The sequence below is a fragment of the Stegostoma tigrinum genome, chromosome 24, assembly GCF_030684315.1.
Source record: "Stegostoma tigrinum isolate sSteTig4 chromosome 24, sSteTig4.hap1, whole genome shotgun sequence".
Taxonomy (NCBI): domain Eukaryota; kingdom Metazoa; phylum Chordata; class Chondrichthyes; order Orectolobiformes; family Stegostomatidae; genus Stegostoma; species Stegostoma tigrinum.
This window is the reverse complement of record NC_081377.1, coordinates 17,752,725-17,770,426: the sequence shown is the minus strand read 5'-3', so window position 1 is coordinate 17,770,426 and position 17,702 is coordinate 17,752,725. Positions and strand designations below refer to the sequence as shown.

The following is a 17,702-nucleotide window of genomic DNA, read 5'->3' as shown; positions in this document are numbered from 1 at the left end:
TTCTTACACTTCTCATCTGGTGCCCCCAACCTCAACCCACCTCAATCCTTAACATGCTGCTATGTCTCACTCTGGTCAATTGTCCTCCTGAGTAACTGCAGGTGAAGCAGTCTTTTGCAGTCTTCAGAAGAGTTGCCCCATGTCGAAGTGACAGGAAGATTTGCAGAAAGTTACATGTGCACATACTTTTGTTACAGAATGGTAGACTAAGCTTGCGTTTCCGGCCTAGAACCTTCATCAGAAAAAATTATGAAGGGTCTAGGCCCGAAACGTCAGCCTATGTGCTCCTAAGATGCTCCTTGGCCTGCTGTGTTCATCCAGCCCCACACTTTGTTATCTTTCAATGTTGTGTGCCTTGGCCTTATTGCTGGTGCTCTTCGATGGTGTCATTAACCAGATATTGAGTGGGTTCTCCTTCTTCCCGAGCAATCAGCTTTGAGATGCAAAGCATCATGTACACACAATACAGATGTATGGATTTATGATGTATAATTTTGAAGTTAGCATGTTATTCTTACAAAAACAAGGAGTTGAGAGGTCACATGATCTTTTCCTTCTTACCAATGTACTTGGATTGACATAAAGCCATGGAGCCAGCCTGCTCATCTGGGCAGGACATGGAGATCTAAACAAACTTACAGCACATCCCATTCAGAAGTCTTTAAAATACATTTCAGGTATTCAGCAAAAAAAATTCCTTTTCTTTTTAAACTGTGTCATTTGACTCTTCTTAACAGTTATTGCACTTGGGACTAAAACACCTTTGGTTTTAAAAACATATCTGTGGGAAGTGGCAAAAGGGGATGCACCCTACCATTTCTGCTCTATCTGTAATAAACAAAATACAGTAGATTCGCACAGATAAAAGGATCATGTCATCTGTCTGGAAATCACCTGCTTAAGTATATTTTTGTGGTTGCGTACTGGCTGCACTTTGAATGAGTGAAAGCTTTCATGGTGCCCAAATATGCCTGGTGTTTCATGGGTGCCGTGATTGGCAGCCAGTGATGCAGTGTACCTGAGAAAAACCAGCCAGAGGCACAAAGTGATGGCCTGCTCATTCCCCCTCGGTGGCCGTGTCCAGTGTTACCTGGCTGGCAAATATAACATCAAGCCAGCTGGAGGCAGCCAACTGCAAATGCTACCAATGATCCCTTCTCTGAGGCAAAGAAGCTGAAAGTGCTGGTGACTTTCACAGTCCTGGTGAAGTATGATCACACAGTCCACCGAGCAACAGATCTTTGGAAACAGGTCTTTTTCCAGCAGGCTGCAAGTATCTTCCAGGGCCTGATGCAAGGACCCCAGGTCTCCTGGCACACTGGTTTTCACATATTGAGAAACCGAACCTGTTTGAACATCCTAAGTATTCTTTGCTGCTCACCCACTTTTCTGTCTCCTGAGGAGCGATAGGACTGGGAGAAGAAAGCTTTTGCTGCTCCTTCTGGTGATGCCCCTGATGCTGGTCACATTGCTCCTCAAGTGAGGCCCAGGTTAAAAGAAAATAAGCAAGACCTAAGCTGATCTGATAAATCACATGGAGTCATAGAGCTGTACAACATGGAAACAGACACTTCGGTCCAACCCCATGCTGACCAGATATCCTAAATTAATCTAGTCCCATTTGCCAGCATTTGGCCCATATCCCTCTAAAGCCCTCCTATCCCGACAAGGCATCACAAGGCTGGTGCCTTTTATGTATTGCAATTGTACCAGCCTCCACCACTTCCTCTGGCAACTTATTCCATACACACATTCCATACACTCTCTGCGTGAAAACATTGTCCTTTAGATGCCTTTTAAATCTTTCCCCTGTGGAAAGTAGAGATACAACACACAAACCTGGCAAGCAGTGAACACTATCTCCAAACCAACAGAAATCACTTCAGAATAGTGATTGACCCTTCGTTGTACTGAAAACCATCTGTTTATAGCAATGGTAAACGCTCAGAACAGGTACTGTGTGAAAACATCTTTTGCTCAATTAGACAAGGAAACAATGGCAAGATTTCCTAATAATGTGGTGAATTTTAGAAGTTGCCCACAAATCACACTGATAATTTCAGGAATTTCATCTTATGATTTTGCTATGCTGAAGAATTACTGTGCAAAATCTCTATATATAAAGTTTGCTGACAACACCACCACTCCAAGCTGGGCATCAAACAATGACAAGACAGAATACAGGAAAGAGATACAGTGTCTGGTGACATGGTGTAAACATGACAATCTCTCCCTCAATGTCAGAAAAATAACGAGCTGATCATTGACTTCAGGCAGCAAGGAGGAGGACATGCCCCTATCTACATCAATGGAGCTGAGGTGGAGATAATTGAGAGTCAAGTTCCTGAAAATAACTATCACCAACAATCTGTCCTTGTCCACTCACATTGATGTGACGGTCAAGAAGGTATAACAATGCCTGTTCTTCCTTAGGAGGCTAAGGGAATTTGGCATATCCATAAGGACCCTCACCAACTTTTACACATGCACCACAGAAAGCATTCTATCCAGATGCATCACAGCCTAGTATGGCAACTGCTTTGCCCAGGGACCATGAGAAACTACAGAAAGCTGTGAACATAGCCCAGACCATCACGCAAGGTAATCTTCCATCCACTGACTCCATCTGCACTTCTCATTGCCGCAGAAAGTCAGCTGACATCATCAAAGACCTCTTCCACCCCAGTTATAATCTCTTCCAACCGTCAGATGATACAAAGGCTTAAACAGATGTGCTAGCAGATTCAAGAACAGCTTTTTTCCCACTGTTATTAGACTTCTGAACGGACCTCTCAAAATTTCAAATCTACTGCTGGTCTTGTTTTTTTGAGCTCTTTTTGCAGCCATATCTTTGCGTTTCTCACACTGTTCGGTCACTCTGATCTTTTTATAATCCATCTATACAACAGAAGATTTCATGGTACTCAGGTGCATGTGACAATAATAAATCATATCAAATAAAAAGAAATCACCACTATTATATTTCCCAATGTACAGGAAGATGGCTATCAATTAAAATTGTGAAGAGCATGGGCACAAGCAAATCCTTCTTTTTACAAAGATTATGTTGAAACAAATTTTACAGTTGCAGTGCGATTCAAAGAACAAGGGCAGCACGGTGGCTCAGTGGTCTCAGCCTCACAGTGCCAGGGACCTGAGTTCGAGTCCAGCCTCGGGCGACTGTCTGTGTGGAGTTTGCACCTTCTCCCCATGTCTGCGTGGGCTTCCCCCAGGTGCTCTGGTTTCCTCCCACAGCCCAAAGATCTGCACGCTAGGTGGATTGGCCATGCTAAATTGCCCATAGTGTTCAGGGATGTGCGATTTACAGGGGGATGGGTCTGGGTGGGATGCTTCAAGGGGCGGTGTGGATTTGTTGGGCCAAAGGGCCTGTATCCACACTGTAGGGAATCTAATCTAAACAAAGAAGAAAGAAAATTCCAGCACAGGAACAGGCCCTTCGGCCCTCCAAGCCTGTGCCGATCGAGGTCCTCTGTCTAACCCTGTCATCTATTTTCTAAGGGTCTGTATCCCTTTGCTCTCTGCCCATTCATGTACCTGTCCAGACACATCTTAAAAGACACTATCGTGTCTGTGTCTACCACCTCTGCTGGCAACGTGTTCCCTCTGCATGAAGAACTTTCCATGCATATCATCCATAAACTTTCCTCCTCTCACTTTGAACTCATGATCCCTAGTAATTGAGTCCCCCACTCTGGGAAAAAGCTTCTTGCTATCTACCTTGTCTCTCCCCTCATGATTTTGTAGACCCCAATTAGGTCCCCCCCCCTCAATCTCCGTCTTTCTAATGAAAATAATCCTAATCTACTTAACCTTTCTTCATAGCTAGCGCCCTCCATACCAGGCAACATCCTGGTGAACCTCCTCTGCACCCTCTCCAAAGCATCCACATCCTTTTGGTAATGTGGCAACCAGAACTGTACACAGTACTCTAAATGTGGCCGAACCAAAGTCTTGTACAATTGTAACATGCCCTGCCAACTCTTGTACTCAATACCCCGTCCGATGAAGGAAAGCATGCGTATGCCTTCTTGACCATTCTATTGACCTGCGTTGCCACCTTCAGGGAACAGTGGACCTGAACATCCAGATCGCTCAGTGCATCAATTTTCCCCAGGACTTTTCCATTTATTGTATAGTTTGCTCTTGAATTTGATCTTCCAAAATGCATCACCTCCCATTTGCCCGGATTGAACTCCATCTGCCGTTTATCTGCCCAACTCTCCAATCTGTCTATATTTTGCTGTAATCTCTGACAGTCCCCTTCACTATCTGCTACTCCACCAATCTTAGTGTCATCTGCAAACTTGCTAATCAGACCACCTATATCTTCCTCCAAATCATTTATGTATATCACAAACAACAGTGGTCCCAGCACAGATCCAAGTGGAACACCAATGGTCACCGGTCTCCAATATGAGAGATCCCCTTCCACTACTATTCTGTCTCCTGTGGCCTAGCCAGTTTTTTTTATCCATCTAGCTAGCACACCATGGACCCCATGCGACTTCACTTTCTCCATGAGCCTGCCATGGGGAACTTTATCAAACGTCTTACTGAATTCCATGTATATGACATCTACAGCCTTTCCCTCATCAATCAACTTTGTTACATCCTCAAAGAATTCTATTAAGTTGGTAAGACATGACCTTCCCTGTATAAAACCATAATTCACTTGTGCATACATATGTTCATACATTACAGAATCCTACTCTTCATCAGCAATACGTTATATGTCCTTTTGAAATATGACAGGTCTACAGTGACAGTTAATACCTGTTGCATCCCATGGGAACACCCAGAACAATCAGAGTTTGTGTGTCTAGTTTGAATTTAATCAGTTAACTAAGACTGCCTGTTAACAGTTCCTATTATATCTCCATGCCAACCATAGACCAACTGATCAGCATTCTTCTTAATGTCTATAAATTGGTATTTGATTTCTAAAACTGGTTTTCCTGCATTTCAATTCTGATGAGTGCAAAACAAAAAGCTTCGACCACACCTCTTTTCAGCAATGTTGAAACTTAAGTTGCACAGCTGCACTCAGAAATGAAGCTTATACGGAAAACTACCTTGTACACATCAGACTTTGTGGTGAATTACCTTCAACTCATAACACACACAACACTTCAATCTGCGTTCACATTGCTAGGCCAATATTTATCACAAAGCAGGTATCAAAGGTTTAAGGTGAAGCCTGACAGGTCATCTTGGTAATAAATCTATTCCTCATTTACAATAGTTTGAAGTTTGCAGTCAGGGGTGAAGCAACTGCCTGATCTTGAAGTAAGCTACCAACAAAGATCTACTGATCTGTGACATGAATTTCACGTTTCTTATCAGTTCAATTATTTACAGAGATTGTTATATTCAGACACCTGAATAGCTCACAGGAGGAGGGGGTGACTGACAACAGCTTGTGGATTTCTGTGTTTAACTGCACAAATGCTGGTGTCAGAGGATGCTGTCAGTTTCACATGGTAATTATAATGACGTCTAGCTGCTTTGTCGCTACCACAACTGCAAAATTCAGGCCATAAATTTTCACCCATCATCCAGTCAGAGTTAAATTGGTTGACTCCGTGGGTACTGCTGCAAAACAAAGCTCAAATTAAAGACGTCAAATGTTACTCCGAAGTGACAAAATCACAAATTGCTGGAAAACCATGGCAGGTCTGGCAACATCAGTGGAGAAAAAAAGCAGGCATAACGTTTCAGGTCCACTGAGCATTCTTCAGAAGGTGATCTAAAGTTGAAATGTTAACTCTACTCTGAAATATGCTTTAAATAAAATACATTAACAAGATGTGGGCATCATTAGCTAGTCTGGCACTTATTACCCATCCCCAAATGCCCGGGGAGCAGTTAAGAGTCAATCACATTGCTGGGTCTGGAGTCAAATATAGGGCAGACGAGGTAACGACACGAGTAAACCAGATTTGGTTTCCCCGATAATTGACATTACTTTGATGGTCATTGTCAGATTTTTTTTTATTGAATTTAAATTCTATCGGCCTTGGCAAAATTTCAAATCAAGTCCCCAAAGCATTACCTGGTTTCCTGGATTCATTAAAAACTGAAAGAACTGCGGATGCAGTAAATCAGAAAAAAAAACAGAAATTGCTGGAAACGTGCCACAGGTTTAGTTGGATGAAGGTGGACCATTGAATTTGTTCAGGTACTTCAAATGGTGAATTTAATCAAAAGTGCTGAAAAGTTTTTGAACTGTAAGATGTAAAATTTTTCTCATTTCAAAATGAGTTGTTTTAAGAAAAGAGATCTTAGTCCTGAGGAAGGTCACTTGACCCAAAAGATTAACTCTGATTTCTTTCCACAGATGCTGCCAGATCTGCTGAGCTTTTCTAGCAATTTTGTTTTTGTTTCTGATTTACAGCGTCGACAGTTCTTAATTGTCTAGTGGTAATATCACTAGACCATCACTGCCCCAATGATACTTATTCCAGTGTTACTTGAGCAGAGAAATAACATTGTAATGGAAAGTGGAACTCTGAAATATTTCTAAATTAATCATGCTGGCACCAGTGTACTGGCCAATCGCATTACTAGGGCTTTGGATATATGGATAGATTTAAACTAATAGCTAACCAAGCCCACAACCAATGGATCAGATCAAAGTTCTCCAGTCCTGCCATAGCCAGTCATGAATGGTGGTGCACTATTAAACAACTCACTGGAGGAGGAGGCTCCATAAATATCCCCATCCTCAATGATGGAAGAGCCATCAGTGCAGAAGAAAAGACTGAAGCTTTCGCTGCAGTCTTCAGCCAGAAGAGTCAAGTGAATGATCCATCTTGGCCTTCTGCAGTGGTCCTCAGCATGACAGATACCGGTCTTCAACCAATTTGATTCCCTCCAGGATACCAGGAAATGGTTGGAGACACTGGTTACTGCAAAGGCTACGGGCCCTGACAACATTCTGGCAATACTACTGAAGACTTGTGCTCCAGAACTTGCCACTCCCACAGCCAGCAGTTCCAGCACAGTTACGGCACTGGTATCTACCCAATAATGTGGAAAATTGCCCAAGTATGTCCTGTACATAAGAAGCAGGACAAATCAAAACGAGCAAATTACTGCCCATCAGTTTACTCTCCATCATCAGTAAAGTGATGGAAGGTGTCATCAACAGTGCTATCAAGTAGCGCCTGCTCAGCAATAACCTGCTCAGTGACGCCCAGTTTGCGTTCCCCAGGGTCACTCAGTTCCTGATCTCATTACAGCCTTGGTTCAAACATGAACCAAAGTGTTGAAATCCAGAGGTGGGGTGACAGTGACAGCCCTTGATATCGAGGTGGCATTCGACAGAGTGTGGCATCAAGGAGCTCTAGCAAAACTGGACTCAATGGATATCAAAGGGCAAACTCTCTATTGGTTGGAGTCATACCTGACACACAGGAAGAGGGTCATGGTTGTTGGAGGTCAATCATCTCAACTCCAGAGCATCCCTGCAGGAGTTCCTCAGTGTAGTGTCTTCAACACAACCATCTTCGGTTCCTTCATTAATGACCTTCCCTCCATCATAATGTCAGAACTGGGGATGTTTGCCGATGACTGCACAATGTTCAGTATCATTCACGATTCCTCAAATACTGAAGCAGTCTGTGTTCAAATGCAACAAGATTTGGACAATATCTAGGCTAGGGCTAACAAGTGGCAAGTATCATTTGTGCCACATTCATGCCAGGCTATGGCCATCATGAATAAGATTCAATCTAACCATTCAACAGTGTTCCCATCACTGAATCCCCCACGATCAATATTCCCTTTGACCAGAAATTCCACTGGACTCAGCACACAAACACAGTGGCTACAGGAGCGGGTCAGAAGCTAGGAATACTGCAGAGAGTAACTCACCTCCTGACTCCTCAAAGCCTGTCAGCCTTTCTCAAGGCACAAGTCAGGAGTGTGATGGAATACTCCCCACTTGCCAGGATGAGTGCAGCCCAAACAACACTCACGAAGCTTGACATCATACAGGACAAATCAGCCCGCTTGATTGGCACTACATCCACAAGCATCCATTCCCTCCATCACCGATGCTCAGTAGCAGTAGTGTGTACTATCTGCAAGATGCACTGCAGAAATTCACCAAAGATCCTCAGACAGCACCTTCCAAATGCATGAACATTTCCACCTAGAAAGGCAGGGACAGCAGATAAGTGAGAACACTACCACCTTTAACTTCTCTTCCAAGCCACTCACCATCCTGACTTGGAAATATATCATTGTTCCTTCACTGTCGCTAGGTCAAAATCCTGGAATTCCCTCCCAAATAGCATTGTGGGTCAACCCACAGCAGGTGGAATGCAGCATTCAAGATGCCAGTTCACTAACAACTTCTTAAGGGCAACTAGGAACAGGCAATAAATGCTGGCCAGCCAGCGACGCCCATATCCCACAAAAGAATAAAAAAAGGCGGGTGGGGGGGGAATGGGTATTCACTTGTATGGAAATTATGGGAAATGTTAAAAGGGAGTAGAGCTTAGCGGAGATTATTAAAATTTCCAGGATGTTTTCAATTTTCAAGAGTCAAGAACTAACATTAGATAAGGGAGACAACTGGGAGAAAGTGGGGAGCGGGCAGTCAATGCAGGACTAAGAAACAAAGAAATGGAAAAAGAACTAAATGGGTACTTTGAATCAATTTTTACAGTGGAAGACACCAGCAGCACACCAGAACTTCATGACAGTCAGAGGACAGAGGTGAGCGTAATGGCCATCACTGAGGGGAAGGCGTTGGGGAAGCTAAAAGGTCTGAAGGTGGATAAATCATCCAGACCAGACTGACTACGCCCCAGAGTTCTGTAGGAGATAGCGCATGAGATTGTTGAAGCATTGGCGTTGATCTTTCAGGAATCACTGGAGTCGAGGAGGCTCCTGACAGACTGGAAAACAGCTAATGTAACACTCATTTTTAAGAAGGGAGAGAGGCAGAAAAAAGGAAACTATAGGCTGGTTCGCCTGACCATGGTTATTGACAAGATTTTAGAGTCCCTTATTAAGGATGAGATTGTGGATTACTTAGAATTGCATGGTAAAATAAGGCTGCATCAGTATGTCTTCTTCAAGGGAGGTCACAGCTAACAAATCTGTTTGAATTCTTTGAAGTAACAAGCAAGTTAGACAAAGGGGAGCCAGTAGGCATGATCTATTTGGATTTCCAGAAGACCTTTGAAAAGGTGACACATGGAAGGCTGGAAAATAACAGCCCATGGTGTTAGGGATGGTACTGGCATGAATAGAGGATTGGCAGACTGGCAGAAGGCAGAAAGTAGAATAAAGGGACCTTTTCCAGGATGGCAGCCAGTGACTAGTGGAGTTCTGCAGAGATCTGTGTTTGGACTACAACTATTCATGTTAAACGCTAACAATCCGTACGAAGGAACTGATACAGGTTCAGTTGGCAGATACGAAGGGTGATTAGAAGAGTTCAGAAAAGTCAACATGGTTCGAATTATCAACAAAATATCAACACAATCTGAACTGCAACCTCCACAGACAATCCAACCTGATATTTGACAGCGTACTTAAATGATCATGGAATTTGGGACTTGTAGACCAAATTTTATTTCTTTGGCTGTAATGGTAGTGACAAAATAATGTTGGGTAATAACATGGAGGAAGGGAATCAAATGAACTGTAGCCAAATTTGCAGTTGATGCAAAAATAGGTGGAAAGGGCAAGTTGCAAGGTTGATATGAACAGTTTACAAAGAGCATTAAATACACAGGCAAGAAGTTGGCAAATGAAGTGTAATATGGGAAAATGGAAGGTTGTTCATTTTGGAAGGGAGAACAAAGGAAAGTATTATTTAAATAGAAAAATTCTGCAGAAAGCTGCAACACGAAGGGATTTATTAGCACTTCAGCACAAAACACAGAAAGTTAGCACACAAATGCAGCATGTAATCAGGAAGGCTAATGAAACGTTGGCCCTCATTTTAAGGGGGCTAGAGTATAAGAGTAAGGAAGTCTTACTACAACTGTAGAAGGTGCTGTGAGACCAAATCTGGAACTGTGAGCAGTTCTGGTCTCCTTATTTAAGGAAATTTATTGTCTCATTGGAGGCAGTTCAGAGAACGCTCACTAAGACGATCCCAGGTATAAAGGGGATCTTACGAGCAAAAGTTAAATAGTTTGGGACTCTATTCACTGGAGTTTAGAAGAATCAGCGGTGATCTAATTGAAACATATAGGATTTTTAAGGTGCTTGGTAGGTAAATACTGAAAGGTTATCTCCCCTACAGTATACACATGTTAAAGTCACACTGAGGATGGGTGTCCTCCTCCCAGAGGACTGGCAGAGGAAGCCACAGGGAGATACAGGACATCGCGAGCCAACATATTAGGGTCACCAGGGATTACAGTGCCCACAGCTCTGTGTCCTGTACAGTGCACAGGTATATTATATATATATATATATATATATATATATATCAGGTCGACACCTGGCCCACTCTGCTATGATTGCAGCTTTCAATTTCCAGCACAACACAAAGACAGCAGTAAGTGCTCCTCAGCCAGTGGTTTCCAGCCCCCATCTCTACATGCTTGAGATTCCCAGGACAGCCAGATCCTTTCCTAATTACCCTTACTGTGAACGCCATGGGTCTCACACATCCCCAAGTCCCCAGTAAACCGTCTATTTGAGCCTTCACCAGTCTGTTTCCCTTCGACCCCAGTTCCTATCATAAGGCTGCCTTGTCAGGTGTGTCATATACTGGCCCCAACTTGAAGCCAGGATGGATGAACACCATCTTTTGCATTCACTGTTTGCGTCCATGCTTAACTGCATCCTGCCCATTACAAATACAATTGACACCATTCACAATTGTCTTCCTTGCTTCCTTCTTAGAATTCCAACAGTGTGGAATTGAACCTGGGTCCCTCGCACAGTTTAGGCAGCAGTGCTAATCACCGAGCCATCGTGCCGCCTTCACCCTGTAGACCCCCAACTCCATGAACAGGTTGCTAAAACATCTTCTCATGGTCATAGCTCCTACTTGATCCAACACTCACCAATGGACTTACCATGGCTGTCCACCTTTGATCAAACTAACAGATAAACTCAGAAATGTCATAAACTGCATTGGTCATATCCTGTGAACTGGCCACTGATGTGATCCACCTCTGGGCAATTGTGTGCTTATGAAAAAACTGCTGGCACATGGTCTGGGTGTGGAATTCTCATAGCAAGTACCTGTAGAGCAAGGTACATGCCCCCTTGACTGAGGAATGCTGACCAGTGAGGCAAACCGTTCAAAATGGCATTGGAGTATGGTGACAGTTGAAGCTTTTCACTTGTATTATTCACAATAAAATGCAAATGACAATAAATCATTCAATTCAACTCATGGGTGAGTCTAGGACCAGAGGGCCTAGTCTCAGAATAAAGGGGCATCAATATAAGACTAAGATGAGAAGGAATTTATTTGCTCAGAGTTGAGAGTCTTTAGAACGCCTTGCTACAGAGAATTCTGGGGGCAGAGTCCACATGCACATTTAAGGCTGAGATGGATGGATTCTTGATCAATAGGGGAATCAATGGCATCATCGAAAGGGTAAGGAAATGTATGTGAAGAATGTCGATTGACCACGATCCTATTGACCGGTGGAGCAGTCTTGAGAGGCAGAATGGCCTTCCCTATTCCTTTGCTTACTGTCTTATGTAATAACCATCATCGGTTAAATTGATATGATATATATATAACTCTGATGACAAAATTATCAGATTTTATTTTATTCCTTGCATGTTAAAACCTTTTAATACCGTAGCATATTGGTATGATCTGGGACTTCATTGGAATTTTGCAAGGGAAGGCTGTGTTCTTAATACCAATTGCAAAAACGAGTTTCCTCATAGGTTGTCACACCATTTAATCATCCATACAATCTTTGGTACCACTAGCCCACTTCATAAATTTATGTGCTGTGTCCTATTTTGGAGAATTCGTTACTAAACTGCTTCAATGCAATCAAGCTACAAACATGTCTATACTTCCCAATCCTCTCCCAATATGATGCTTATATTATTCATTAAATAAAGCCAAGATATATCTATCATAGCAAGTTAGGCTGATAAAAAACAATAAAGCATTACATGCATTGGTGTAAATATGGAATACATTGAACTTGATAAAAGGATGAGGACGTTTTGTCAACGGGGCAAGGTGTCAAGGAATGTGCATGCGCTATCAAGTACATCGGCCTTATCTTACATACAAGTTTTCTGGGAGAAAATCCAAATTCCATACATGTAATTTAGATGGTATCAGCATAAAGAGTTATTCATGCTGCCATTTAACAAAGTTTTTGAATATGGATATTAAACTAAGGTCATGAACCAAACAGATGAATATAAAAGATTCCATAAGCCCATTACTAAGTAGAATAAGCAGTTCTTTTCACAGCCCGAGCCCAACAACACCACCATTGAGATGGATCTCACTGCTGTTTATGGAACCTCACTGAACGGAAACCTAATCATTTAACAGGACTCCGTGATTACAGAATTATATTTTTTTGGAGTAGTTCTCCTAATCTTCAAATTCACACTGCCAGTTATATTCAACTGAACAAAGTGCAACTGCTTGAGGCATTTGAACAGACAATGTGGGTTTGGGTAAGTTGAAGTTCTCGGACTTCAAGTTTGCTTGCTTTGCATCAACTGGGGAATAGAGAGAGATGGTCGGTCGCATATTACACAGGGACTGAATCAGAGACCATAGGCCCACTTGTGCAAAACCTGGCCTTTCATATCAGTAAGGACAAATTCACACATATAGCCAAATGAAAGGAATCCCAAACTTGTCTATTTTGAGGTGATTTCTGCAAAGGGTTTTAAGATTGAATAATATTCAACCAGTAAACAAATCATTCTTCACTAACTTTATTTTCAATGGTAACGAAATCTTTACTTACTCCAACCACAACACATTCTAATTCAATGCATGTTACATCAAGAATTTTGATATTTAAATGTACAGGGTTAAGAGATCCAGGTTTGTGGTAGTAGTGATAGTTGTAAGGGATGGAAATTGTACTGACATATTGTTCATCAGGATAAAGCACATTCAGCCTCTGAGCTTTCAACTCTTGAAGGATCAATTAAAACTGAATTTAGAGTTTTCACTTCACAGCAGATCTGCAAGAAAGGCTCCACTTCAATTTTCCTCTTAAATTGAAAAAAACAGTCAATCAAGTGAGCATTCGAACTCCTACACATGTCACATGATTGGGCATCCACAAACTGCATCTGGAAGACAGCTTGTTGCTCCGATACACCATTTCTTTTTGTGGGCTAGCTATTACTGGCCTTGTCCGGTCGATTCCTGTTTAGCACTGCCCTCGGCGTGAACTCAAGTTTGTCCTTTAGGCTTAGCACTTTGGTACAATCCTTATCTGTGATCTCAGCAAGTTTTCTCTCTTCACGCAATTCAAAAATGCTTTTCTCTTCAACTGGTTGCTTTTGCTCTCCACGAAAAAACCACTCTAAGTTGTATCCCACTGCCCCAACTACAAAGGCCACGGGAAACGTTATATAGGGTGCATATGTACGGATGGCAACCCACAGAAAAGGCCACATGATGTCTGCAAAGAGAGAACATCATCGTAACGTTGAGGTCTTGTTTACAATCCTAAAATCTGTACAGCAAACTAGATGATTGTACTGATATCAGTAAGAAGATGCTACAGAAAATAGCAAACAAGGCTACTAATTTCAGCAAGTGGTCACTACTGACCATCCGTAAGTTTAAAAAAATGCTTTGCTGCTTAACTTGGTCAGAATTCTTTCCCACCCACTCAAGCTAAAAATTAAACTGATTAATTAGTTTCCATCAGTGTTTATTTCCTTCTCCCAACTTTCAGTGATTTTTCAGCTTTTGAGAGCAACGCTGCATTTTATACAAACTATTCTGGGATTCAGTCAAGTATAGTATTGGTCACAATCTTACAAGAAGGATAAGGGGCAATGGAAATGTACGGTATCAATTCAGCAGCATTCTACCAGGAAGTGAATCAGGAATGTTTTCACTGGAGATTTACTGCTGCTTTTGTAGAGTTTAAAATTAATAACATACACTCAGGGGTAAAGCTGGAAATGGAATGTAGAAAAGTAATAACTGAGCATAGAAGGTAGAGAAAGGAGAAGGCAAGCCCAAGGATAGTGACTAAATATAACTCATTGTCACAGAAAGCATGGAGACTAAGTCACTGAGCACATTTAAGACAGAGGTACAAGTTCATGAATAGTAAGGGGATCAAGGGTTATGGGGAGAAGGCAGGAGAATGATACACATCAGCCATGATCGAATGACAGAGAAAATGCAAAGAGCTGATGGGCCTAATTCTGCTCTTCAATCTTCTGGTCTAAAATACATAACAAAGTGTTTCAATGATTGACAGCAAACACATCAATGCAGGGAGTGAACAGAATTAGGGAGAATTAGCTCAACACACAGTTAAACACACAAAAGCACCATAGCACACATAGCATACAGAAACGTGTTTTAAAGGAGGACAAAAATGGCAGCTCTAAATTCCTGGTAACAGGGTTTTCAGATGGAAGAGGGAGGTAAAAGCAGTGGAGGGAGAGGTGAGAATATTAGAAGATATAAGCACAACTGTGAAGAGGATATTATAAGTAAAATGCAGAGGCCATTGGAATTGAACTGAAGAACGTAAAAAGGACTATCACTGAATTTAACTATTGGTACAATGGGCAGAATGCACTCATTTCGTGCAGTAAATGCTTACGTTTCGATACATTCAATCTGCTGAAAAGCTTACACTTTGTCAGCTACATCACGACTGTTTAACATGAATGAATAAACTTTAGTGAAATGGATTTTACAATCATAGTGACCAAATCTGAGGACGCCTTCCGATGCGTAATCCAAATAAACAACGGGTAATTTAGGGGCTGTAGGTTAATCACAGCATCGTTTAGCCTTTCCGAAATTGTGCACTTCAAACAGCAGCAATAAAACCCAGAAGTGCACAAATATTTACAGAGCGATCGGGAAAGTGATTAGCGACGTTTTAAAAATGAGCAGGAATACTGGCCATTCAGCCCCTTAAACCTGCCTCACCATTCGATCTGATCATTTCGACAGCTCTACCAGAGAGGCAGCACGGACGCGCCGGGTCGAAAGGCCTCATCGCAGCCTTCATCACCCGCCGCAGGGGCCGGGCTGCAGTAGGGCATCCCGCAAGGTCAGGCCGCTCTTACGCCCCCAGACCCGCGTAATGGTCGCGCCGCCTTGAAAGGCGCCCCCCTGCCAGTCTCCACCACGGGTGGGTGGGTGGGTGGGTGGGTGCGTGGCTGGGAGGGAATGATTGTCCCCAGCCTCCCTGCTCCCTCCCTCTCTCACCATTCTACCCGCCATCCTCACCTTCCGGTCCCTCGCTGAGCAGACGCCTAAAGCCCCGCCTCCTCTTCCCCTGATTGGTCAACCTCGCCAGGACTCTTCGAATCCGATTGGACAGTCTGTCTGTCAGACAAATACAGGCCCCGCCTTTATATGCGCGACCTGCTGGCCGGACGCTGCTACTGCACCTGCTAGAAAGTTGCTGAAACTTTCCTTTTTCATGTGTTTCACACGAACAATTTGAGGGAATCGCCATTCACTTATTTTTCTGGTAGTTCAGTTCACAGAAAGTGAAATCCGAACAAACACACAACGTAGGCTACTTCTGTGGCTGATCTCATTATGTCAATTCTATATTCCTTTTTACCCCAATGCTGTTTAATACCTTGGTAATCAAAAATTGTCTCACCTTGAAAAATATTGTGCATTCAGCGACTCTTAAAGAGGCGAGTTCCAAAAATCCACGTGTCTGCCTTTAATCCTCATTTTTAAACGATACCCCTGGTTGTAGATTCTTCCACAAAAGGAAACATACTTTCCACAGACCAAGATAACACAGTGTGGAGCTGGATGAACACAGCAGGCCAAGCAGCATCTCAGGAGCAGGAAGGCTGACGTTTTGGGCCGAGACCCTTCATCAGAAAAGGGGGATGGGAAGAGGATTCCAAAATAAATAGGGAGAGAGGGGGAAGCGGACTGAAGATGGATAGAGGAGAAGATAGGTGCAGAGGAGAGTATAGGTGGGGAGGTAGGGAGAGGATAGGTCAGTCCGGGGACGATGGACAGGTCAAGGGGATGGGATGAGTTTAGTAGGTAGGAAATGGAGGTCTGGCTTGAGGTGGGAGGAGGGGATAGGTGAGAGGAAGAACAGGTTAGGGAGGCAGGGACGAGCTGGGCTGGTTTTGGGATGCAGTGGGGGGAAGGGAGATTTTGAAGCTTGTGAAATCCACATTGATACCATTGGGCTGCAAGGCTCCCAAAAGCCCACACATACCACCCCACCAAGCTCTGGATACAACGCAGCATCCTCCGACACTTCCGCCATCTACAATCCGACGCAACCACTGAAGACATTTTTCCAACCCCACCCTTGTTTGCCTTCTGGAGAGACCACTCTCTCCGCGACTCCTTTGTCTGCTCCACACTCCCCTCCAACCCCACCACACCCGACACTTTCCCCAGCAACTGCAGGAAGTGCTACACTTGCCCCCACACCTCCTGCCTCACCCCCACCCCAGGCCCCAAGATGACTTTCCACATCAAGCAGATGTTCACTTGCACATCTGCCAATGTGGTATACTGCATCCGCTGTACCAAGTGTGGCTTCCTCTACACTGGGGAAACCAAGCTGAGGCTTGAGGACCACTTTGCAGAACACCTACGCTCGGTTCACAATAAACAACTGCATCTCCCAGTCACAAACCATTTCCACTCCCCCTCCCATTCCTTAGATGACACGTCTATCCTGGGCCTCCTGCAGTGCCATAGTGATGCCACCCGAAGGTTTCAGAAACAGCAACTCATATTCCGCTTGGGAACCCTGCAGCCCAATGGTATCAATGTGGATTTCACAAGCTTCAAAATCTCCCCTCCTGCCAGTGCATCCCAAAAGCAGCCCAGCTCATCCCCGCCTCCCAGCTGCTTGTTTGCCAACCAATCTTCTATCCATGCCAATGTGTTATGACCAAAATCATGACCTTTATTTTCCACAATAACCTTTGATATGGCATCGCAACAATTACATGATATATTCTTTTTCTTCTACAAATCTTTTGTCTTGCGTTTACTAAACATTACAAAGTTGGCTGGACAGCTGGTTTGCAACACAGAGTACCCCAATAGTGTGGACTAAGTTCCTACACTGCCTAAAGTTACCACGAAGGCCTTTCATTCTGGCCTGCCAACCCCTCATCTCAGAAGTGGTTAATCTCAATTTGAAGCACCAACAAGTCATATTTCTCGAATGGTCCAGAAGGACTATGATGACTTTATTTTACATTGTAGCTTCTAATGTTGATCCATGTGATTTGTGCGATCTCATTCCCCAGCAGTCAAAGTACTTAATGGATAAAAATGTTGCTGGTAGGTTTTCATCTTTATCGGTGGAGCATAGGCAGGAATTTGAGGAAGTCAAAGAAATAAATTACTGTGTAATTTGCCTTTATAAAGTGCTGCTAATGTAATATAGTGATCCAAAGTACAGGTATTTGTATGGAAGCCATTAAGGGGAGGGGGTTTGGTGGAGAATTGGAAGGTGTGGGGTGCACCAAAAAGTTGTGGCCTTGAGGCA

General features: G+C 43.2%; 1 protein-coding gene across 3 annotated transcripts; it reads right to left on the bottom strand.

The window, feature by feature from the left end:
- Window positions 1-12,914: 12,914 nt before the first annotated feature.
- Window positions 12,915-15,472, bottom strand: smim12 (small integral membrane protein 12). Of its 3 annotated transcripts, none has more exons than XM_048558118.1 (2): window positions 15,437-15,472; window positions 12,915-13,631 (listed from the first exon to the last, which is right to left on the bottom strand). In XM_048558118.1, exon 2 carries the CDS (start codon window positions 13,624-13,626, stop codon window positions 13,342-13,344), a length of 285 nt encoding a protein of 94 aa, XP_048414075.1. In that variant the 5' UTR covers window positions 13,627-13,631; window positions 15,437-15,472; the 3' UTR covers window positions 12,915-13,341. The 3 variants fall into 3 exon arrangements, with proteins under 3 accessions (XP_048414075.1, XP_048414074.1, XP_048414073.1); XM_048558117.1 differs by having other exon boundaries at window positions 15,416-15,461; XM_048558116.2 differs by lacking the exon at window positions 15,437-15,472 and adding an exon at window positions 15,134-15,307.
- Between the last annotated feature and the right edge of the window lie 2,230 nt (window positions 15,473-17,702).